The sequence below is a fragment of the Miscanthus floridulus genome, chromosome 7, assembly GCF_019320115.1.
Source record: "Miscanthus floridulus cultivar M001 chromosome 7, ASM1932011v1, whole genome shotgun sequence".
Taxonomy (NCBI): Eukaryota; Viridiplantae; Streptophyta; class Magnoliopsida; order Poales; family Poaceae; genus Miscanthus; species Miscanthus floridulus.
In genome coordinates, this window is record NC_089586.1 from 127,242,708 (window position 1) to 127,266,955 (window position 24,248).

The 24,248-nt window shown below is 53.0% G+C and overlaps 2 protein-coding genes and 2 pseudogenes across 2 annotated transcripts; 3 read left to right on the forward strand and 1 right to left on the reverse strand.

The window, feature by feature from the left end:
* Positions 1 to 10,727: 10,727 nt before the first annotated feature.
* On the forward strand, positions 10,728 to 16,865 carry LOC136466236 (ubiquitin carboxyl-terminal hydrolase 23-like; annotated as a pseudogene).
* A 1,252-nt stretch (positions 16,866 to 18,117) lies between these two features.
* Positions 18,118 to 19,780, forward strand: LOC136464694 (protein POLAR LOCALIZATION DURING ASYMMETRIC DIVISION AND REDISTRIBUTION-like). The gene is made up of 3 exons (XM_066463652.1): positions 18,118 to 18,566; positions 18,671 to 19,083; positions 19,175 to 19,780. Exons 1-3 carry the CDS (start codon positions 18,173 to 18,175, stop codon positions 19,574 to 19,576), a joined length of 1,209 nt encoding a protein of 402 aa, XP_066319749.1. The 5' UTR covers positions 18,118 to 18,172; the 3' UTR covers positions 19,577 to 19,780.
* Positions 19,781 to 20,155: 375 nt separating this feature from the next.
* LOC136464696 (protein STRICTOSIDINE SYNTHASE-LIKE 10-like) lies at positions 20,156 to 21,193 on the forward strand. Its single transcript, XM_066463653.1, has one exon. The coding sequence runs from the start codon at positions 20,156 to 20,158 to the stop codon at positions 21,191 to 21,193; it is 1,038 nt and encodes a 345-aa protein (XP_066319750.1).
* Positions 21,194 to 22,321: 1,128 nt separating this feature from the next.
* On the reverse strand, positions 22,322 to 23,480 carry LOC136466238 (RNA polymerase II C-terminal domain phosphatase-like 4; annotated as a pseudogene).
* Between the last annotated feature and the right edge of the window lie 768 nt (positions 23,481 to 24,248).

Below are 24,248 nucleotides of genomic sequence, written 5' to 3' on the forward strand. Positions count from 1 at the left end.
ACCGACTCGGCGTACTCCACCTCCACGAGAAGACTCGCGACCCAGCACCCGTCGGGGAGACGTCCTCCATCGACTCCGAGACACGCGACTTCGACGGTGCGGCGTCTGAGCTTCATTCCGAGCAAACTCTCTGCTCAAACCCCGCTGTGAGTAATATACATGTTGTTATTCACTTACTGCGTTCTATCCTCCACCAAATACCCGGTGAAACCCCGTTATCCCCAACACAATCATCGTACGACTGGTTCCCCTACGGCCTCACGTCTTCCATGGACGCATATGCCCGAGGACTCCAAAAGGTGCTGGCGCCGCACCCTCTCACGTCTGAGTTCGTGGGGATAGCGAGCTATGCTCCCACCTGTTTCCTCGACATCATGGATGACGATGTCGGGAGTGACGGATCCAGCATCGGCGACGTGGCTTCTAGCCACTGTCGGTCCCGGGAGTACGCTGTGGCAGACGCTCTGGAATAGCTGCCTAGGGTAACGGAGTCCTTCCGGACCCATGCCCCGCTGAGCCCTCATGCAAAGACCCCTGAGCTAACACGTGAGCATGGGGAGGATCTACGATGATAGTGGCCGCATCAGCCACCGACTGCACCAGCGCGCTCAGCGCACAACACTACGCCCAATGCGCATAGACCGACGAATGGCGCTCGGGGTCGTGCCCGTTAGCCCCAGCACAACGCCCCAGTTTAGGGGACCAATCCCCCGCAGTTCGCTCGGGCCAGTCAGAACATTGCCGCCGCAGCAATGCTCCTGCGCGACCTGTCCGAGCCAAACGACCCTCACGAACGGGCGATCCACCAGAACCTCCGAGCACTGCTGGAGACCACCGCCGTTCAACAAGCGAAGTGCTCCGTATCGCAACATCGATTCGCGACCTCGCTCCCCGTCTAGGGAATAGGGACGCAGTAGATGGGGCACTACACCCTATCACTGCAACAACCACAGAGTGCGGCATAGGCAGCCGCAATGGCACCTCACCTCGGCCTGACGATCGCTCCGTGCTGACCGCCTGTCCACATGCAGCTCAGGCTAAACCGAGATACACACAGTGTCGACCGGAGTCCCAGCCCTGACAGCCCGGGACCACGGACCTTTGTCCAACACCTCCAGCAAGCGCTGTTCCCACCATGCTTCAACAAAGGCTGCGGCAAAGGTAAGGCCAAGCGCCAGGAGCAAGACGAGGGCCCCTCCATGCAGAGGGAAAAAAGAATAGAAAAGATCGCTGCCAACCGGCCAACTTCGCATCGGTCGCCGCGGCTGATCACGCGGGCATGCAGCCCCAGCAAGACCCTCCGGGCCACTTCCATGATCTCATGGAGAGCCCGTGCACCAACCACGACTACCCCATCAAACATCTCTACAAGGACTTCCAGCTCCTCAAGCGCTTGCAGAGGTAGGCTAGCAGGCCAAAGGAAGGAGAAGGCGAGGAAGCAGCAACCGAAGAAGTGGGCGCAGCGAGCAAGGATCTAGATGACTGAAGTGATCCGACCGGACACCTATCGACTGAAGGACAACAACAACGACGTTCTCTCCGAGCACATTGGAACAACTATGTTGTTCTTTCTTTTCCTAAGTTTCAATCTTACCTTTGTTTACTTAGCGAACGCTCCTATAAGAGCACCCCGACCTGAACACTTTTTGCCTTGGGGCGCTCGGGGGCTCCACTAGGGGGCTCAGCTACCCCTCTATTTTTGTTTTACCTTAAGTACTCTTTTACTTTTGTATGGAGAAACTCCTTCCTACCTGAACAAAAGGGCAGTTTGTTCCTTTGTTTTACCTTACGTAGCTTTGCTTTGAAACATTCTGAATGATCGCACCCCGCCTTTCCCTACGGTTACGACCGGTCGAGCCTCGCGGGCCACACTCTGGGCTCGCAAAGTTGCAGCCTACGGAACGAACGGGCAGGTACGAGAGAGAAAGAAACAAAAAAACAAAATTATGCTAAGGGAAAACTAAGGAGCGAAAGGGAACAAGCTTCCCCGAATGGAGCTACTCCATCACAAAAACAAAAACCAATTGTAGTAATTAAAACACACACAAATGTTTTACACAGGGGCTCCCCCACGAATTTAAACTTTCTACGTTTACTAACTACTTACATTCTGCAAGCTATGAAACCAGCCCGGCAGCATCTGCTGATGGCGCGACCGACGAAGACGCTGGCTGCTCACTCCCCGACAGCATGACGTTCGGCTCGATCGGGGCCGAGGCAACGTTCCCCTCTGAACTAGGCTCCATGCTATCTGCAGGCTCGGAGGCATCCTCCCCACACATGCTTCGGGCCATGTCTTCACAGCGAACATCCATCACCCACTCGGCGGAGACTTGCTCCGCCACCGACCGTGCGTGCGGCAGCAAGCTCTCCCTAATTGAATGTATGTCCTCCATGCTCAGGCCTTCAGCATACCCGTCGTAGATAGTGGCGAAGTCTAGATTCAGGTGGTACATCGCCACCGAGGTCAGCACCCCCGACGCTCTGTAAAATAGCCCGCTCCTGACAAGGTCCTTGACCGCATCTAGGACCTCCACCAGCTGGACAGCAGGTGCGCTAGTGCTTGGCACCGACCCGAAGACTTCCGAGACGATGAGCTAGGCAACGTTGTGGATCTAGTCAAGGTCTCCCTCAAGAGCACGTCGCTCTTCATGGGACTTGGTCAGCTCCTCCGCATTCTGGCTGAGGGTCGCCTTGGTTGTCTCCAGGTCCTGCTCTAGCATCTTCACCTTTCCGTCTAGCTCTGAAGGAGGGACGACAAGCTCCGGAATAGGCTGAAGAAAGAAACCAACACAACAAAAAAGAGAGAAAGGGGACGTACCAGCGTGAGAGTTCTCAAGGGCGGAGAATTCCTCTGCCTGTCGAGTCACCTACGCGCATAGATGGGTGTTCGCCTCCTCCATCCCCATCACCCGGCCTCGGAGCACGAGCACCTCCTGGTTCGCCTTCGACCGGGCCCTCTGCTTCGCCTCCAGGGCCTTCCTTACCAACTCTAGGGCAGCCTGCTCCGATGCCAGAGCACTCCACTCTGGCTCAAGGGTCGCCAAGGCCTCTTGAAGCACCGCCTCGGTGTTCGCCAGGGATGTCCACAACCCCACCTCAATCTCCACCTGACGAGCTTTCGTCACCTCGAGCCCTTGCTCGGTGGCAGTCGCCCGCTCCGCTGCACGCTGCCCCTCGGCCTGCGCCGCGGCCGCCTCAGCCGCCCGATCCTGAGACTCATGGCGAGCATACTCAACCCGACGCTCGAGCTCAGCCATCCGGGCATGTTCCGCCCGGAGGAAGTAGGACTTGCGGGACGACATCTTCCTTCTTTCCTACGAAAAACAAACACGCTAAAAGATAACCAATGAAAGATCCAAAGGGCGAGGACAAGTACCAAAAACTCACCTCTACGGTGAGCTGCAGGTCACCCTCAACCAACTGCCAGGCGAACTGAGCCTGCTTCCGGGCACTTTCAAGCTTCACGGATAGCTTGGTCAGCTCGGACACCGTGGCATGCCCTTGCCCCCCAAAAATGTCCCAGAGCTGACGTTCTCGGGAGTCTCGGAGGATGAACCGCACCTTCGATGGGTACTCAGGGTAGGGCCACTCTAGGCCACCCTCCAGCGAACCACCAGAAGGCCTAGCCTCCAACTGGACCACCGCCAGCTCCCGCGGCGACACCACCAGCTCCAGCGGTAACACCGGCGGCTCTGCCGCGACGTCCGCCTCGTCGTCAGATGGTATCTCCACCACCTCATCTGCGTGGAACACCGCCAAGCGTCCCAACTCCGTCCCAGCCGCCCTTCTCTCCGGCGCCTTCAGCTCTGACGGCAAGGGTAAGCCGTGCGGTCCTCCACCCGACGAGATAGGAAGCTCACCCTCCCTCGTCTCGTCCACCGCGACCGGTGGAGGAGGGGCCATGAGAGTTACCCCCACCATCGGCACCGGGATTGCCACCAACGCCGACGCCGCCACTGCCGCCTTATCAGCAGCCGCCCTAGAGGGCACCACCCCTAGGAGGGAACGCTGCAGGGTAGGCCTCCAAGTCTCCTGCATGGGGGGTCGGAGTGACGCTCAACCCCAGCATCCCTCGACCGCTAACGGAAAATACAAGTGAGACACACTCCAAAAAGACTCCACCGGCAAAAAGTCAAAGAGCAACAAAGGGAAACATACCGGAAGGTGAGCGGCATGACTCTAAAAGCAGGGCTCGATGTCGACAGACCTGCAGCACAAGGACCGCTCCTAGACTGCGACCCGCGTCCCCTCAATTCAGACAGGGGCGGAGTCGTCCTGACCAGCTCCTGCCCGGCCTACGGGTCACTACGACCTCTGGCTCGGGACTCTCTGACCGGAGCAACGGGTGGAGCGTCCTCTGACTGCAAGTCGCACGCTGCCCGGGCGCCAGTCTATTCCTTAGACCGCCCGAACTGCTAGACCTCGCTCACGGCAGGCAGGGCCTCCTCCGGCTGCGAGCCAAGCATTGGCATCGGTCCTATCGGTGCACAAGTACCAGTTCGCTCCTCAGACCACCCGGCTCGCTCAGCCACGTCCGCCACGGGCGATGACAGAACCAACGATGCCACCAAGGGGCACGGTGACTGCGTCTGCTTCGCCGCCCACTCACCGACGACGTCCGCACTCGCTGCGCGCTTCCTCGACGTAGGAACCTCCGCACGGCCTCCTGCTCCTCACCAGCGGACGCCGCCATGGGGTCACGGTGCTCCGCTAAGGTCACGGCAATCTCCTGACTCTCCTCCTCATCGGAGAAGACCATGTCATCCAAGTCCATTGGATCATCTGACGTGAGTTCCAACTCGACGTCACTCCTATGTTCCCCGGCCTTCATGCGCCAGGCGACCTCCTTCTTCTGTTCCTTTTGCTGAACCTCCCTGGTTTTCTTCTTCTTCCAGGCATCTACCGCCTCTTTCTGGGTGGCCTAATGGGCCCTGCCCTCCGGTCCCTTAGGAAGGTGTGGCCGGGACTTGTACCTTTCGAGCCCCTATGAAACGGATGGCACGGGATCAGGAAACAGGAAAAACAGAGGAAGAAACACGAACAAAATAAAGGATCATACCAGGTTAGACACGACCGAGGTGTTAAACGGTATGGGTTTCCCCACAACTGTATCCCTGGGCTTCAGCTACAGCACCCGGCCAAGGCGACTCCACAACTCGTCATCCGACAGGTCCTCCAGCGACACATGGTCTAGGTCCGACCGACCACCGTACATCCACATTGGCCGCGACCGCTCCGCCAATGGCGCAACCGGCGGCAGAAGAGGGTGTGGAACACCCACACCCCATCAAGGCCAAGCTACACAAGCTTCCATAGCTCCTCCTCGATGACCTCCACCTTGTGCCTCTCTGAGCGGGCACAACCCCATGACCAGCTTTTCTGCTTCGCCGGCCTCCCACCGGTGAACGCCAGAAATGGCGCCTCCACCGGATTCTGGATATAAAACCACTCCCCATGCCATCCCCGGTTGGAGTCACATGGGGAGTATGTGGGATACACACCTCCCGCGCTCGGCTTCCTCTGTAGGGCAAACCCTCCCACCAGTGCGGTTTCAGCCGAATTCCCCATAGTCATAGCCCTCCCGGAGAAGAAGAGTCGGAAGAGATCCACGTGCGGCTTCATCCTAAGAAAAGCCTCGTAGACGGTGATGAAACCAACAATGTGCAGCACCCTCATCAAATTGAGGTGCTGCAGCTCTAGACCCACTTGTTGAGGAGCCCGCGCAGGAACCAGTGCGCGAGGTACCCTAATCCGTGCTCATGGAAGGTAAGGAAAGAAACCACCTCGTTCGGACGAGGTTGTAGAAACCCCTCCTTCCCAGGGACCCTCCAGTGCGCCACCTCCTGTGGTGGCAGAAACCCCTTCCTAACGAATGCCTCCAGCACCGATGCCCTCACGGTGGACGACCTCTAGTCTGACATTTTGGTGAGTTCCTCTCTTCTCCCTCGCTCTCTCCCCTTCCTTCCCTAGAAACCTCCGTGGCTCTCAGGAATGCCCACGGCAAAAGAGGAAGAGAGAAGGCGGTGGCAAATGAAGAACAGGCAAAAGTGCGGAACAAAAACCCTCTCCCTTCTCATACTTAAGGAAAAGGGAACAACGGTTAGGAATGGATGCGCCGATCGGGGAAGTCAGAACGATGGGGTGAGATTTTCTCTCTTTTCCATTTAATGCAGATAAGACGTACCCTGACCGATGGGACATGCTCTGCCCGATGGAACGGCTCCTGATCAGAAGGGACGTGGCCTAGCCATGGCCTACCACTACCGCATGATCAACCACTACCACACGATGGGCACAGGAACGAAAGTGCCACTGCACGCAGATGGCTCACCGCTTCCCCAGGCCAGACCTAAAAGAACCTAAATGACAGGTAAGGATAGACACCAAATGACAGGTAAGGAAGCGAAGGGGCGCCCCATGTAGGCCATGTCGACTCTGTCACGAACGATGAGCATGGGTCTTGGTCGGACATTTCCGACTGAAGCTCTCTGAACCCTATCACTCAGGTCATCAAGGTTCCGGTCGGACATTTCCGACCAAAGCTTTCCAAAACCCCATCACTCAGGCCATCAAGGTGAGCACGTGTTCATTAAATACAAAAACTGTTCACACAAGGACTCACCCACGATTAACAAGCATAGGTCCCGGTCAGACATTTCTGACTGAGGCTCTGCGAGCCCTGTCACTCTAGTCGTCAAGGTAAATACTATCAAACCCCCTCTATTTCATTATAATCATTTCATACATCCATACGCGCATTTCATTCCATACGCCCATACCTCCTAGACGATTTGGGCCATGAATCACCCGAGGGCTTAGGAACTAAGCATCGCACATGCAACGAAATGCACTAGAACGCTCCGTGTTGCGTCATGAAGCAGCCGTTGCCTCATTCGACATGAGCAAACAATAGAACTAGGGGAGAAAACCGTAGATGAGCACCATGCGGCCTTTGCCCGGTCTGGCAAACCAAGTCATCTCAACCTTCTCATTCGATCATGAACCTCTCGCCAAGCCCACAGAATCTCCATTGAGGGGAGGCCATTAGGCCACCTGGGTCGGTCTCCGGAACGACCTAGGCATCTACCGGGTTACAGGTAAAGGAGTAGTGGAATGTCACAAGAGGGCTATGCCGACCCCGTCACGAACGACAGACCCGGATTCCACTCGATCACACCCGTTAGCGAGCTCACCGAGCTAGTCTTCGAGCCCGAGCGATTGGGACAAGTGATGAAACTCAACCCCTCTAGTTGTGAGGAACTGGATGGGGTAACGCAAAATAACTCACATCGACCCCCATGAAGGCCCAACAAGGCTCGGGGGCTCAAATGCCAAAAACCTTGGGACCGCGACTCCGAACTCGCATCGATAGGATCTATGACATCCGGCTACGGCTTGGGACCATGACTCCGAACTCGCGTCGACAGGATCTACGACATCCAGCTACGGCTTGGGACCGTGACTCCGAACTCGCGTAACAGCTACGCTTCTGACTGTACTACAAAAAATTCTGGGGACCGCAACTCCGAACTCGCGTAACAGCTTCACTTCCGACTGTGCTACATAAAAAATCTAGGGACCGCGACTCTGAACTCACGTAACAGCTTCACTTTCAACTACACTCCAAAAAAACCCTGGCCAGGGACCACAACTCCAAACTCGCGTGAAAACTAACTAAACTAACTACCTCGGCTGCCCAGGCCGCACCGACACCAGGGACCATGACTCCGAACTCGTGTGAAAACTAACTAAACTAACTACCTCAGGCTGCACCAAGACCAAGGAACCATGCCGCGCACCCACGCCAGGATCAGTGAGCTCTCACATCCAAAACTAACTTCCTCACCCGATCCATGGCGTGCATCGGCATCGGGGTCAGTAAGTTCTGTTTCAATCCAATCTTCGCGCCCAAAAACGCATCAGTTGCACAAATGTCACCTTGGTTGACAAAATTCCGTCTCAGACTAAAAACACGCACACACGCCCGCTAAAACAAAACCCCCCAGACGGTTCCGCCCAAACCACCTAGGGGCTCAGGGGCTACACCCGCGGGTGCGCTCGCGCGCACCCATCAACAAGACAAAAATCCCCCAAATGATTCTACCCGAATCACCTAGGGGCTCGGGGGCTCCTGTCGGGTTCATAAACCCAGGGTCCCTCGGAGACCGGCTTCTGCACCAAGGCTCGGCCCAAGAGTCTAAAAACAACAGGGAAAGGGGGCGGTCCAGCAACCAACCGGGAGGCCAGGCCCAAGAAGAGCAACGCCCGCTCTTTGACTGCTTTGGCCCACCTATCCGACCGGAGCGCTCGATTCGGGCTACATCCATCTTCGGGCGACCTCCGATCGAAAGGCTTGCCCCAAGCCCTACTTTCGACTCCGACCCCGCGTCCCTCCGACCGGGGCTCATAGGAACCCTGCTCACCGCTCTTCTCCGATCAGCGCACTCAGAGCCGACTAGAGCCCTCCGACCAGGGATGCCCCGTTCGGTAGGAACCAGAAGACGTGCGGAGAAAGGCAAGGCAAGGCAAGGCTCGCAAGTCAAAATCACTGCAACAGGGACCATACCCAGCATGAAATAGTACTCTACAGCCACCTTGACACAAACAGTATTGTAGGCGCCGACATCTCCCTCCACAGTTTTGTAGGGGCCGCTAAAACTCCCATACGGTAAGACCCTCCGCGTGTCTCTGGACAATCGATAGCGGTATGGGCACCATGATTTACTGTACCGGGTAAACATAGTAGGACTCCTCACATGCCTCTAGGCATCGAACAGTATTTACAGGTACCGACGTTCATCCTTCCTAAAGAAGATAGCACGACCTCCCATGTGCGTCTAACATTCTACAGCGACATCAACAGTGTTGTGGACACCTACCATTATCCAATCCTCATCACCGTGGGCAACAAGGCTTAAAAACATCCATACCCTCTCACCTGTAAAGCCATCCCCTTCATCTATAAAAGGGGATGCGCTCCCTCCAGCAGACGGACGAATTCAAGTAGATCAGAGTTCCTTAGATTGATAGCTCACAACCACAGAACCATGAGGTTCAGACCTCAAGCCCCCGCTTGAACACTTAGCTCATAGCGAAGTTCCTGTCACTCTCGACCCTTCCGGTCAGAGCCGACCGGACCTCTTGTACACCCCCTCTTTCTCTCTCTTATTTGTAACCCCACTGCAGACTTCGAGCACCCGGGCTCGGGAATAAAAGTCACCGACTGACCCCGACTGGACGTAGGGCACGTTGCCCGAACCAGTATAAATCCCGTGTCATTGAGTGCTAGGTCACCTTCGATCGCAACGTACAGCAAAACTATAAATATTCACTAGTTGGTCACATTCTGCACCGACACATGGTGTTGCCTGCTGACTTAGCCCTTGAGCACTCTTTATTTTCGGATAATATTTAGTTGAGTATACCACTTATTTACACAAGGTTTTGAGCTACATATATAATTTGGTTGTTACCGATACTTGATGATCTCTTGAGTCCTGATGATCAATAGAATATCTATTCTATACTACCTTCTTATCTACCAAAGATATATATACCAGTGGACCAGTGTTATATAGGAAATTCGCCTCCATAGGCCTTTCTTTTGGCAAGGGCTACACTTCCTTTAGGACACAAATTTTGTTTCTGTGATTATTTTTAATTCAGTTTGTAACTTTTTATAGGTCATATTGCTGGATTCTGTGCATTATGTGCTCTTCAGCACCATGTTCAGTTTGCTCTGCGGTCCTCTGGGAAAATTCTGACACCACGGCTATTTGTCAACAACTTAAAATGTATACTTTCATGTGCTATAACATAATTCTGCAGTTCCTGTTCTTTTAAATTTTAAAATATGAAAATCTACCTACATTCATTCAAACATAGATGGGTGATTTTGTTATTTGGGACTCAATACACACTTGCCGAATTTAACACCCAATTTGCATGACTTTCAAAAATTGACCCGACACGCGAATTGTTTCAGTTTGGGTGTTTTCCTCCCTTTTTCTCAGTTTTCATCCTTTCCCTTTTTGCTTTCCATTCCTGGCCATGCATTCTTTCCCCCTCGTTCGTTCTATCTCTCTTGCATCCGGTCTCTTGAACAGAAGTGTCGCTGCAGCAGTGCAGCCGCTAGCATTCGTGACTAGGAGGGCCATCGGCCGATGTGAGCAGCCGGAACGTCATGTATAAATGGCATGATCCCATTCCTAGCGCTAGTGGCACGCGCACTTGCCTAACTCTAACGGCGCCTGCAACATAGAGACATGAGTAGAGTCAAGTTGAAGGCTGCAGCGTAAGGGAGCTTTGGCGGTGGTCTACTCGGTGCTGGTGGCTGCGGAAGAGCCTCCGAGCCTAGTTGCCGTCAGGGAGCTTCGATAGCGGCAGTGGCCAAGAGGAGCAGGAATGGCATCGAGAGAGACGGGCGAGAGTGAGCGGCTTGTGGGTAAGGCAGGGGCAGACTCAGAATTGATGTTGGCTAGAAAATGAGAAGGAGAAGAAAAGATGAAAATAGAGAAGCACTTGAACTGAAACAATTCACATGCTGGGTGTCAATTTCTGAAAGGCATGCGAATATGGTATCAAATTCATGAGGCGCACGTTGAGTCCTAAATAACGAAATCTCTGAATGAGCTAATCGTTATAGTGCAATCCTTAACTGCAAGGCATGCATTTCTCGTAATTTCCGTTACTATAGGCAGGAAGATGCACATGAGCTAATGGTTAGCTTGCTTGAGTCAATGCACAAATGCTGCTTACCATCTGGTATAGCAAGTGAGCCACCAAGCGCTTATGAGAAGAGTCTAGTTCACAGAATATTTGGCGGCCGCTTAAAAAGTCAGGTATTGTTAATTGCATAATTACATTCGTACGAGTGATATAAAAGGAAGCTATATTCGCCATAAATACTATCATAAATACTAATCAATGTTTATATACACATTGCAGGTGAGATGTACAAGGTGCTCGCACTATTCAAACACATTTGATCCTTTCCTAGATCTCAGTGTCGAAATTGGCAATGTCGCCACATTGATGAAAACACTTAACAATTTTACCGAGGAGGAGCTATTAGATGGTGGGGAAAAGCACTACAACTGCCTGTAGAGTAAGGAGAAAGTTGTGGCAAAGAAAAGGTTCCTTATTGATAAGGCTCCTTTCGTGTTGGCAATTCATTTGAAACGCTTTAGTCCTTTCAACCCTCTTCAAAAGATTGACAAAAGGTTGATTTTCGAACAATTGAAGCCATTTGTCAGCAATTCAGAAGTGAGTTATTACTTTTCTAGAAGTACATGTGTAGTAGCTTTTCATAGTATAGTTTTATATTTGTGTTAGTTTGTTTATGTATTGCCCACACCCATTGTTTTTTTTGTGTGTAGGGTATGGATTTGAAATATAATCTCTATGGTGTTTTGGTTCATGCTGGTCGTAATACACAATCAGGTCACTATCATTATTTCATTCGGACGTCTAGTGGGTTGTGGCACAATCTTGATGATAACCAGGTTGCAATTCCAATCCTTCTATAGATTTATCCTATTTGACTTGGTGTTGATCCATGCTGTGGGTTTTTTATTCTAACCAGTGGCACCTCATGCATTTTTGTTCTTTCTCTTCCCTAAAATCTCATCTTTATTCATCTTCTGCATACCTCCGTCAAAAATATTTTGTCCTGTCAGTTAAATAAAAGGTCAAAATGCGTCTCATGGAATTTATATGCTTCGGTGGTCCCTACTCACTAGAACTTGCCTCAGTATAATTTCTATTGTCGATATAGTAGTTAGTAGTTCCATGTTGTGCTTGTGCCAATGATTTTGCATCATTGCTTAATGTAATGTACCTCTTGTTTTTGTCGTACACATGTCAGAGACCTCGTTTTGTATCACTGTTTTGTACAAGGGCCTGCTTTTTGAAGTGGTTTGGGTTGTGGGTGGCTTTGAAAGGGGTGTTTGTATGGCCAAAAGAGGGAAATGAGATTTTTGCTCTGTTTGGTACTGTGGTTGCTCCCAATGATTATTATTGGTGTGATTAAGTTATTGCAGTACCTTATGTGCATCAGGGGCATGCTTTATTTGAATTATGCTCTTTGCTCCTTTTGTTGATTATTTGTGGATACTTCCAGGATTGCCAAGTCCGTGAGCAAGATGTACTAAAGCAGAAAGCATACATACTATTTTATGTGCGTGAAAGAGTGAGGAGCTCTGTAATTCATAAAGATAATGGTGCTTCCAGTTTGTTAGAAAAGGAAATGTTTTCTGAGAAGATGGCATGTATGAATGGTATAATTCGAAATGCTTTAGTGGAGAAAACATTGGATTTCTCCCTAATTACCAAAGTAGATACAAAGTTGCAGATGCAGAACCCAGACAAGGGTCAGCCCAGTCATATTAGTGCAGTTTCTCAAGACCAGTGTTCAAATGAACATAGCAACATTGAAGATGTTAAAGCTTCAACGTCTCAAAACAATGCACCTGTACAGAAAGTCCCATGCACACTCCCAGATGGTGCTGATGCCTTGTCCACCAAAGAAGAGCAAATAACATAGTGTGTTTAGGGGGAGATAATTTCTCCAGGACAACCTGAGGTTTGTATTCCTGATATGAAGACACAGAAGCTGAATCCAGATAATGATCAGCCCAGCAATATGAACACCACCATCTCATAGGACCAGTGTTCAAATGAACATGGAAGCACTGAGGTTACTAAAGATTTAACATCCCAAAACAACGAGCTAGTACAGAAAGCCAGATGCATAGATCCAGATGGTACTACTACATTGTACTCCAAACCAGAGCAAATAACACCAGCTAATCAAATGAAGGGCGGGCCTAGTGCAAGCGGTAGAGTCTTACCGTCTGTGACCGGAAGGTCCCGGGTTCGAGTCGTGGTCTCCTCGCATTGCATAGGCGAGGGTAAGGCTTGCCACTAACACCCTTCCCCAGACCCCGCACAGAGTGGGAGCTCTCTGCACTGGGTACGCCCCTTTTTTAATCAAATGGAGAGAACATTGTATTCTCTATGATGCAAGCTCTGATCAGAAAGCATATGAGAAGCCATTGCAGGACGTGCCACTAGAATCTGATGGTGCACTCGTTAATTCAGGCAAAGACATCCTTAATTCTGCTTTGCACTTATGCAATGGTGTTGATGGATTATTGGGGGCAAACGAGCAGGCTAATGAACCTCGAACATATGCATTTTGCAAACCCACTCCTGATAGTGATGCAACAACTATTGCACAAGCCATCCCAACTGAGGTAACCTTGTGATGTTTCCGTTGTTGCTTCTTGATCCTTTCCATACATTTTAGGTTTTCATTACTTTATATTTATTCTAGCTCTTGCAAATATGGTAAGGTTACTGATGTTTCTAATGGAACAATGTCCGGCAACAAAGATTCAAGTAGTAATGATGAAGCTAAAGGACTAGTTGTGAAGGAGCTTTCTGTGAAAAACATTGATGATAAAGTAAAAGCAGAGGAGCAGGTAATTGTTACACGCCCTGCCATTACATATTTTCCTTGCAATGCTATGGACCAATATTCCATGCATGCACATGTAAGTCAACCTGCTGAAGACAATGTTTCCTCCTTTTATCTCTTGCTGCTGCAGACTACTATGGGGAACAATACACTAGGGGATGGGCTGGCTATGGTGAACGAAGTCTCTGTTATGGAAATGGACCACACAACAGATGCAGTTGGCCAGGTATTGAGCCATTGGCTTTGTCCCTTCTATTTTGGGTTGTTTATATGGAGCAGGGTGCATGCCGTCGCCCATCTAGCAAGTGGTGTGTCATGCATTCATTGATGTTCTATTCATGGTAAAAAAGAGAGTTTATCATTGATATATCTATGTGCTTATTTTATTAAATAAATTTGACAAACTTCCTTGCAGAATAACTCACTGGACACTGGACATGTTAACCTTGAGAAGAAAATTTGTTCTGAAGACGCTACACATGTGGCCAGCTTCGAAGATTGTGTGCAGGTGATGTGCTCTGAAAACTCTGTGCAGGTGGTAGGCAAGATCCATGTCATGGCAGTCTACATAAAAACATGAAAATCAAGTCAAAGAAGCATGTGAAACATCCAGTTGTCAACTTGTGTTTTGGGTCCAAACAACTGTTGTTGGCGTCCCTGAAACCGCGTAAGAAAAGGAAACACAAATCTTCTGTGGATACTGAAGGTATTGCTGATGATCAACATACTCAACATCAGAAATTGTTCTTACTAGTGGTATATCGCATAAATCCCATAGACGGAAACGCTGTCGTAACAGTGCACGCTCTGAAGATTCTGTTCAGATCTATGGCAAGAAACAAAACCTTGGACACTCCTGTGCTGTTGAACTTACCATGGACAAGAAGGGCAGCGAGGATGCAACACTTGCTGGTGCTGAAATAGCAAGCTTATGCCCCAGATCTATGTCAAATCCTGATTCAGGAAAATGTGGGGGTAGAGATGAGAAAGGCTCCTGGCATTTTAATCTCCTCACAAGGGGTTTAAGATGTTAGTTTGTAACACTTCCCTGACTCCATGCATATGAGCAGCCTCACAGAAATGTACTAAATTTATTCAACAATATATCTTATCATTTCCAGTTCCACGGTGGGATGATGACGACATGGCAAATAACATGGCAACAGAGCTGCAATGTTCCAATTCCACCCGCATTGGTTATGTTTTAGATAAATGGTAAGTTGAATAAATTCAGTACCTGGTGCTAATAAGTCTTATGATTCATTTCATCTTGATGGTCATGCATGACAGCATGAGTTCTCTTGCCTCTTGCTAACATTCATGGTACTGGCTCTGGATGCTTTTATCTCAACCATCGACTGTGGAGCAGAGGCTGGCTCCTTGCTCTAAATTCAGTATAGGTTTAAAAATCTTACAGAATATGCTGATGTAGCATTGTTCTGCCTTTCAAAGTGGCTTTTGCCGTGTTTGGCCGGGGCTCCGCCCGCGGTGCTCCGTCACGGGAGCTGGAGCGGCGAAGCCACAAATCCGGGCTCCTCCTCTGTACGTGCAAAAGGGCTTCGGCTCCTCTGGCGGACGAGCAGAAGTGGCTCCTCCGGCCAGCGCGTTTGGTGCGGCTCCTCTGCCGAAGCTGCCGTAGAGCCAGAGCCGGAGCCCGGCCAAACACGGCCTTAGTCGTTGAAGACGAATGATGATAGACTTTGTTAAAAAAACCCGAATGATGATAGACCACGTATTTTCTTGGGTATTTATTATATGTTTCCCAGTAATGGTTCTGTCGTTGTTTGATGTTCAAATGTTTTGAGATTACGACTTCTGAGTTTCTGGTTTTTGAATTGTACAACTTTTTTTGTTGAGACACTCATGTCATCTCATTCCTAGGGATGAGGAGTATGACCGCGGAAAGAGGAAGAAGGTGAGGAAATCCATGCGAGGCTTCAGTGGGCCGAACCCTTTCCAAGAGGTGGAAAACATCAGATCCCGGCAGCGGAGAAGATTACAAGCTGACCAGGCCAGGTCTTTTTTTTTGAAACGAATCAGGCAGGAGAGCTGCCGATTATATTAAAAAGAAGAATAACCCAGACTGGGCAGTACAACAGAGCTACGAAAACAACAACTAACGACAACAACAACAAAACTCAACAAAAAGCAACTAGCTCAACTATCGACAATGGCCGGTTGGATTGAGACCTCAACACGCGCCGTGCAACATCGCCAAACCAAACTGGCTGCCACGATGCAACAGCAACAAAGGATGACACGCGACATGAAGACACACCATTGTCACCGCCTGCGCCGTCGTTACCGACGATGTACCACATCGAGTCAGCCGCTGCCATGCAATGCTAACCGCCATGATCCGCTGCAAGCCATGTAGCCGTCATGCCATCGTCTCCGCTTGCGCCGTCTGTCGACGCTGTCCCACACCGTACTAACCCTTGCCATGCAAGGCTAGCCACTGCGGTCCGCTGCAAGCCGCCAAGACGAAAGCACGAGCAACTACCTCTGGTCGTCGCCCAGCCGACCGCCACCCCCAAGATTTGCCCTCATTGTAGCATTTAGCAACCAAGCCGCTTCATCAAGATGGCAGAACAGTCAAGCAGGGCCTCTAGCTGCCATCAGACATCACACAGATCATCAGACATTGCACATCTACTGGCCCAACTCCCGCGCCGGCCTCCTCGCCAACTTCGCGGACACTCATGGCACCCGGTCCCGAAACCGTCGTCCAACAACGCCCACATAGAAGCCAAGCCCCGAATCACTGCGTGAATGCCCTCTGCCGCCTTCCGCCATAGCTAACACTTGCACCTCGAATCCATGACTTGGCCACCACCGGCTTCTTCCAGCACAACATCTCCGCCGTCGCCAGCTGTCCACCGCTTCCGCCTCCTCGCCGCTTCCGTGCGGCACTCGCCATCCGCGAGCCTCCATGCCGTGCACGCTGTCTGCTACTGCCACCCGCGCCGGCCTCCACGCAACCATCGGTGTCACCCACACCGTCTCCGCCATGTCGCCCATGGTCTCCCGCCGCTGCCGCGCCGACGATGACCTCCCGCCGCGCATCGCCACCACCGACGATCTCCAGCGGAGCTTATCCGGCCCAAGGACCGCCGGATCCGTCCTTGGAGGCAGAGGATCTGCAGCCTCCATCCCGACCTGGCACCACCAGCCGCACCACCATGGCACCGCGGGCGTGCCATCGCCAGGCCGCCGCCAGCCAGCGCCGCTGGAGCACACCCAACCAAGCCTCGGCCGGCCACGCCACCACGGCGTCGCCAAGGTCTGGACACCAGCCTCTCAGGATATGACCAAAGAAGCGGATCGTTGTTGTATCCATCATTTTTGCAATGAGGTTTCCTCTTTCTTTGTTTCTTCTATTTTCTTGTGTGTGCCATCGAAGAGCTTAGGCAGATCAATGGACGTTGATTATTTCCTGCCTTTTGTAGTGGAGAAACGCAGTGAAAACTTGTTTGTTATGTTCCGGTTCCTCTAATCATCTATAGTATATGCTACCGAGAGCTTTTTCGCTCTTGTGTTGATACATTCGCATCGATTTGGCCCGCAGGCAAACAGCTATATATAGCATTCAGATACAAGGCAAATGAATTGGAAAATTTTAAAACAGTATACATTTGGATGGGCGAGGTTAGTTGAACTTTTTATTAAACCACTGCTGGGTGTATCCTTACATATGTTGAAGCCTTGAAGTGATGGGGGACGTGCTGTGCAGTTGAAAATGGTCACATTTTGAGTGACAATTACACAACGCAACGACCAGCAAGATCCGGTTGAGATGAGCACTCCCGCCAAGCGGGATCGATTGGACTCCCAGAGGGGAGGGACGACCAATTTAAGGTGGCTCACGCGTTCCCTCTGACCGTTGGAGCGAGAGCGCGCGCACCCAACCACCACCACTCCTGCTTGGTCTGGGGCCTCCGTCCCCGCCATCATTCCCTCCCTGATCCCATCCTCTGACTCGCACCTTCACTCCAGACTCCAGTCTGGCTTTTGCAGCGTTGAACTGTGCTATTTAGATTTTAGACAAGGGGAGAGAGAAAATTTTATACAGTCTACCCGTTTTACAGCATATAGTGTATGCCAAACCGGCAATTCGAACCCCTGAACGCCATCGTCCAGCACGCATGCACGGCGACGCCGGTCCCTCAGACAGTCAGACCACACTGTCGGAGCCAACGGGATCAGGAATTCGAAGGACCCCGGCGGCGAGCCGGCGACATCGGTTGGTAGGGGGATTATTTACATATATTATCATCATTATGATGTGAGTGATATAAAAAGCATCATGTTAGTGACTCGTGTATCAGTGAAACAGTATAAGATGTCATTCGTAATAATAGTAAATATGTAAATGCCCCGTGGTAGCGCCGTAAATAAATACCGATGCTCCCACAGTCCCACTGCTCTAGTCTACGCGCGCAATTATACGGAGAACCTACCATCCATCGCCCCATTTACACGACCGCAAATGCCTCTCCGACTGTTCGAATTCCACGCGCGAATAATCCCCCCCTCCCCCCATTCCCCATGATTGCCGCCCTCTATAAACACACACCCGCCGCACGCCTCGATCCATTCCATTCCCGAACGCATCGAATCCTCCACAGATAGATCCTGATCGACGTTGAGCCGCCTCAGCTGCTGCTCGAGCAAGCCACTCCATACCCGATGGCAGCGGATGGGATCACCACGGCGCCGGAGCCGGTGCCACCGCGCCAGTCGGCCTCGTCGCCTCCCACCGTCGGGACGCTCCTCACCAGGGCCTCCGCGGCCGGCGATCGCCACCGTGGGTGCTCCTCGCCGCGGTCTCTGCTGTCGCGCATCCTCCACAGGGGCCGCGGCGGCGGCGGGTTTGGATGCCGGCTCCGCCTCCTCCCGCGCTACTGCGCCAGCGCCAGCGCCGCGGCGGCCAAGGAGGACGCCGTCGCCGTCACCACCGCTGGAACCGCCGAAGCAGCAAAGCATGAGGAGGAGGACAAGCCGGCGGAAGTGGCCGCGCCCACGGCGGTGGTGCCAGCCCAGCCGGCGCGTCGCGAGCCCGGGTCCCCTCGGAGTTCTCTTGGTACGTGCGCGCGCGTGGGCGCCTGTGTCCACGGTGTACCCCCGTGCATTGCATGGCCAAGTGGTGACGATGACGACGCTTGTGTGTGTATGTATGGCGTGCAGGGAAGGACGCGCTGCCGGCGAGCCTGGGCCTGGGCGCCAGCCTGGTGCTACTGCTGTCCAAGAGCGCGGCGGAGCTGGGCAGGATGGCGGAGCTGCGCGCCCAGATGGAGCGCCTGCTCCTCGACGCCAGGGCGGACGTGCGGAGCTGCAACGGCCGACCCAGCGCCTCCGTTGACCGCACCACCGACTGCGCCAGCGTCGTCAAGGGCCCCGTCGCCCGCTCTGGAGGCGATGGTTCGCGCGCGGGCACGGCCGCCCCGGCGAGCCGTCGGGCGAGCGAAGACGGTGGGCGCCGTGACATGGACCGGATGAAAGCTGAGCTTGAGGCGGAGCTGTCGCTCTTGCAGTTGCAGCGAGCTTCGGACGTCGAGGACGACAGTCCTCGTCTCCGACGGCGTGATGATCAGCTCGAGGTTGGTAGCGCGCGGTTAAAAGTTAAAACTGTGCTTCGATCGCTCATGACCTTGTGCTCTGTTCTGATTGAGTGACTGATGATCCTCGCAGCTGCAGGAGGCCCCGAAGAGCAGCGCCTCCTCGGGGAGCCGCTCGACGATCTGCTCCGACTCCGACAACGACGACGGGGAGACAGACAACGGCGGCGGTGGCGACGAGAGCCAAGACCGCGACGACGACGAAGAAGAGGTGGACGAGGACGAGGACGACGAGCGCGACGCAGATGAGGGGAACGGTATCAAGAGCCCGCCCCACGGCGGCGTGTCGGCACGCGAGCTGGAGCGGAGACTGCACCAGCTGCTGCAGTCGCGGCACGAGGCGCGGATCGCGGAGCTGGAGTCGGCGCTGGAGCGCGCGCGGCAGAAGCTGCGGGAGACGGAGCGCGAGGCGTGCCGGTGGCGCGACACCGCCAAGCTCGCCACCCGCTTCGCCGACGAGTCGAGGCTCAGGTAGGAGTCCAACAAGACCAAGGAGAAGAGAACCCACCACCTCCGCACGCCCGTGCCCGTGCCCACGGATCGATCGATCTGCTGCTGCTCATCCTGCTGATCACAACGCATGCACACGGATCGAGATGAAACTTTCTTCATGAATGTTTGGTTAGTTTCAAACTGTACGGATCGACCGATCAATTTCCAGTGACTGGAGGCCACGAATTGGTACAAAGACAAAATAATGACCGCAAGGGCACATGAATTTCTTGTTGAATACTGGCCAGGTTTATAAACCGAGTCCGATAGTTGGAGGTCACCCTCCGTTCTTCCGTCTGGAACATGTACACAGCCCAAGGCAAACGGAATTACGGAACACAGCACTGCGGCCATCAAGCCGAGTCCGATAATCCGAACGTACAAGACCACCGCGTCCGAGTCCATTGCACGATTCGATTCGTAAAGAAGCTACTCCAGCCCAGGCCACATAAAAGGAGGCGGCACCCTGCGCTTCTGTCCACAAAACCAGAGCCATCGTTCGCAAAGCCTTCAGCGAACCAACGCAAGGTCTGCCGCTGCGCCCGTGTAAACAGAAGAAATCATGGCGATCCACAAGCTTGCTTGGACATTGGCGATCTTGTGCCTCGCCGTCCTGCTGCTGCTCCTGCCGTGCGCGGCTCGCCCCATTTCCGAAACGAGCACCATCGATGGCAGCCGGAGCAAGCACCTGCCACTTCGTGGATCGATGCTGCGCGGCCCGGAGAGCGTGGCCTTCGACGGCGCGGGCGCCGGCCCTTACAGCGGCGTTTCCGACGGGCGCGTCCTCAAGTGGAACGGGTTCGCGCGCGGCTGGTCGACGTACGCGTACAGCCCGGGCTACGACGCCGAGGCCTGCACCGCGTCCAGAGCTCGGCCGGCGGAGCTCACGGAGAGCAGGTGCGGCCGCCCGCTGGGCCTGCGGTTCCACCACGATTCTGGCAACCTTTACATCGCCGACGCGTACAAGGGGCTGATGCGCGTGGGCCCGGGCGGTGGCGAGGCGACGGTGCTGGCCGCGGAGGTCGACGGCGTGCCGCTCCGCTTCACCAATGGGGTCGACGTCGACCAGGTCACCGGGGACGTGTTCTTCACGGACAGCAGCATGAACTACCCGCGGTCGCAGCACGAGAGGGTGACGGCCACCGGAGACTCGTCCGGCCGCCTTATGAAGTACGACGCCAAGACGGGCCATGTCACCGTGCTGCAGGCCGGCATCACGTACCCCAATGGCCTCGCCATTAGCGCTGACAGGACACACCTCGTGGTCGCGCTCACAGGGCCTTGCAAGCTGCTCAGGTACTGGATCCAGGGTCCCAAGGCGGGCACGTCTGAGAACCTCGCCGACTTGCCGGGCTACCCTGACAATGTGAGGGCCGATGGCAGAGGAGGGTTTTGGGTGGCGCTGCACCGGGAGAAGATGGAGCTGCCCTTTGGTCCGGACAGCCACCTGCTCGCGGTCAGGGTCGGGGCCGACGGGCAGGTGCTCCAGGTGATGAGAGGGCCCAAGAGCGTGAGGCCGACGGAGGTGGTGGAGAGAGAAGGCGGCAAGCTGTACATGGGCTCCGTAGAACTACCCTATGTTGCCGTTGTTAGGGAATAGTAACTTCGATTTGCAGTTACGTTTTTATTTGGAATTTTATGTCTTGCTATGTTTTAAGGGCACCGTTTTTTTTTTAGTTTTAGTCAGGCTGTTATATGTGCCCTTTTTGTTGACAATTATGAATTAAGATGAAATGTTACTGGCATTTTCAGAGTTGGATAAAAAAAATGTATGCTTAAGTGTAAAATCAGTTGATGGAGTAATAGATATCCCAGATTTATATTACTAGTACAACCTTAATATGCGTTATTTGGAGCATACGCGATGGTTATTTGAAGAGAAGTGTCTGCAACAAATGAGTAATCTAAGGGCAACCATCACTTGATTTTGGTTTGTCTTTATACTCATTTGTAATCTAAGGGAACAAGATGGAGTATATATCAAGATGTGTCTATGCAACAAATGGAAGAAGGAAACAAATGAGTAATCTGAGTGAGAAGATGGAAGAAGGGAACAAGATGGAGTATATACCAAATCTCTCTCTCTCTCTCTCTCTCTCAGTCGATAGAGCAATATTTGAACCCTGGACGGCGGCTCTCTGTATCATATGAGTGTCCAAAGCCTACGAATACACACAATCGTCCTCTCAGAATTTAACTGCAGTACATCAAGCCATATTAACGCAGGGGTTAACAGTGTACTAATACGTAGGCATGTCTCATGTGATGTACTAACGTCCTCCAAATGCATGCATTCTAGTAGAGAGATATCATTAGTAACGATGATTTCGTACGTAGTTTCATGTTTCTATCGAACACCTGAAACTGAAAGTAACTGAACAGAAGTTCCGCTGAGAAAGCTGAAACCCAGACAGTCACTATTGCCACACGTGTGCTGTACATGTACTAAAACATCATCAAAATATATGTATTCTAACAGAGATAGAAAGTGCACTGCATCGTTAACAGCTTCAAGATGATTTCATAGTTCAAACTCGATGTTGCAATCGAACACCTGACAGTAAATGAACAGAATGACGTTCAGCTGAAGGTACTGAACCGAGACAGTCGCTACTATGAATTTTTCCAACAACAAAGATTGGCAGGAGTGAATCAACAAAGATTAGCCCCTGCAACAATTCTCAGCAATCAGGTTAGTACGTAGGCAAACCCCAACGGTTTGAGGCATTCACTGCTCGTGGTTTCGTTCCAGCCGCTCCTGGAGGAACCTCTTCCTCAAGTAACACAATCCCACTGCCGCTGCCAGTTCGATCGGCTCGCGCACGACGCGCCGGGCGGTCACTGGGAACTCTTGCGCGTCTTGCCGGCACCACCGGAAACTCGCCGCCTTGATCCACTCCGGGTTGACGAGAAACTTGCCGTGCTACCGCGCCCACTGCGCCTTCTGGGTCCCCGGATCCTCCGCAACGACATGGGTGACCGTCTGGTCGACGTCTTTCCTGCACATGGCGCCGAGCCGCTCGGCCAACGTCCACAAGCGGGTGTCGTCGGGGGAGTCCTCCACACGTTGCTCCAGATAGCTGAACGCAACCGTGCACCCGCGCAGCACCTGGCCCCGCAACTCCGTGATCAAGTCCGCGCGGGGGCCGTCGAAGAAGGCATGGTGGACGCGCTCAAGGACGCCCAGCGCCACGGCCAGCGAGCAGCCGTGCTCCCCCTTCTCGTCGCGGCCCAGCTCCGCCAGGGAGGGGATGTCGAGGCGGGACTTGCGGCAGGTGGAGGCGAAGTAGCGGTAGCTGTTCGTGAGGATGAGGTTGTCCTGGTGCCCCGGCCAGGGAACGTCCGTGTCGTCGAGCGCGTCCAGGGTCACCGCCGCGACGGGGTCGGCGCCTGGGATGACGTCGAGGCTCTTCGTGCCCCCCTGGGTCGACTCGTCCCTTGACACGACTCTGCCGCCGAAGAAGACGCCGTTCGGGTCCAGCAGGTCGATGGCCGCCTTCGCGCAGACCTGATTCCCCAGGGTGTACACGTGCATTTTGAACATGGAGCTCGCCTGCTCCAGGAAGTCTCGAACGAACGGCCGCAGCTTGGTGAGCATGCCAAGGTTGTCGGAGTCCAGCCGGAAGACGCCCATGTTCATGTGGACCTTGTCGCCGGTGTCGGGCGTGAACCCGAACCATAGTTCGCCCGCGGAGAAGCCGTCAAGCCTCGTTGTCGGAGTCCAGCCGGAAGAGGTCCATGTGGACCTTGTCGCCGGTGTCGGGCGTGAACCCGAACCATCGTTCGCCCGCGGAGAAGCTGTCGAGCCTCGTCGAGTTGAGCAGCGTGCCGTCCAGGTCCAGGACGAGGATCAGCTTCCTCTCGCGGAAGAGGGTCGCCAGGTCCGGTTCGTGATTTTAGAGCTGGCTTGCAATCGGTCCGGTTCGTTACCACGAGCCTGCGTTTTCATAAGCTTTAGGTCCAGCGGAGCTGTAACATATACGGCCATGGGCCTTCCTAACTCAAAAGACTAGCCTGATAGGTGGGGGCTTCTTCCGCTTTATATTTTTTGTGCTCTCCTACCATCACTACACGATGTGGGACTAAACTCTAACAATTTTTTCCCTTAGTCATACATCGGGATGCCCTCGTCATGATATGACGCTCGAGATTTTTTATTGGATTTTTAGCTTTTTCTGACCTTGGGTTCTGATATCACTCGTTGGAAGTGGTGGTGACCACTGAGTTCACGATTTTGAAGCTAGTTTGCGGCCGGTCCGGCTCGTTACCACTCGACGGGAGAAGCCTCCACCTATCAGATTAATCTTTTGGGTTGGGAAGGCCCATGACCTTATGTGTTGTAGCTTCGCTGGACCTGTGACCTGTGGGAGCACAGGCTCATGGTAAGCCGGGTCGGCTGCAAGCCAGCTTTAAAATCGTGAACTCGGTGATCATCAACGGTTCCAACAAAGTGGTATCAAAAGCCCATGGTCGAAAGAAAAAGCGATACCCGATAAAAGATCTCGAACGTCACATATATGGCGGGGTACCCTGATGTGTGACTACGGGAGAGATTATTGAGGTTTAGTCCCACATCGTGTAGCGATGTTAGGAGAGCACAACATATAAGGCGGGAGAACCCCTACCTATCAAGCTAGTCTTTTGGATTAAAAATG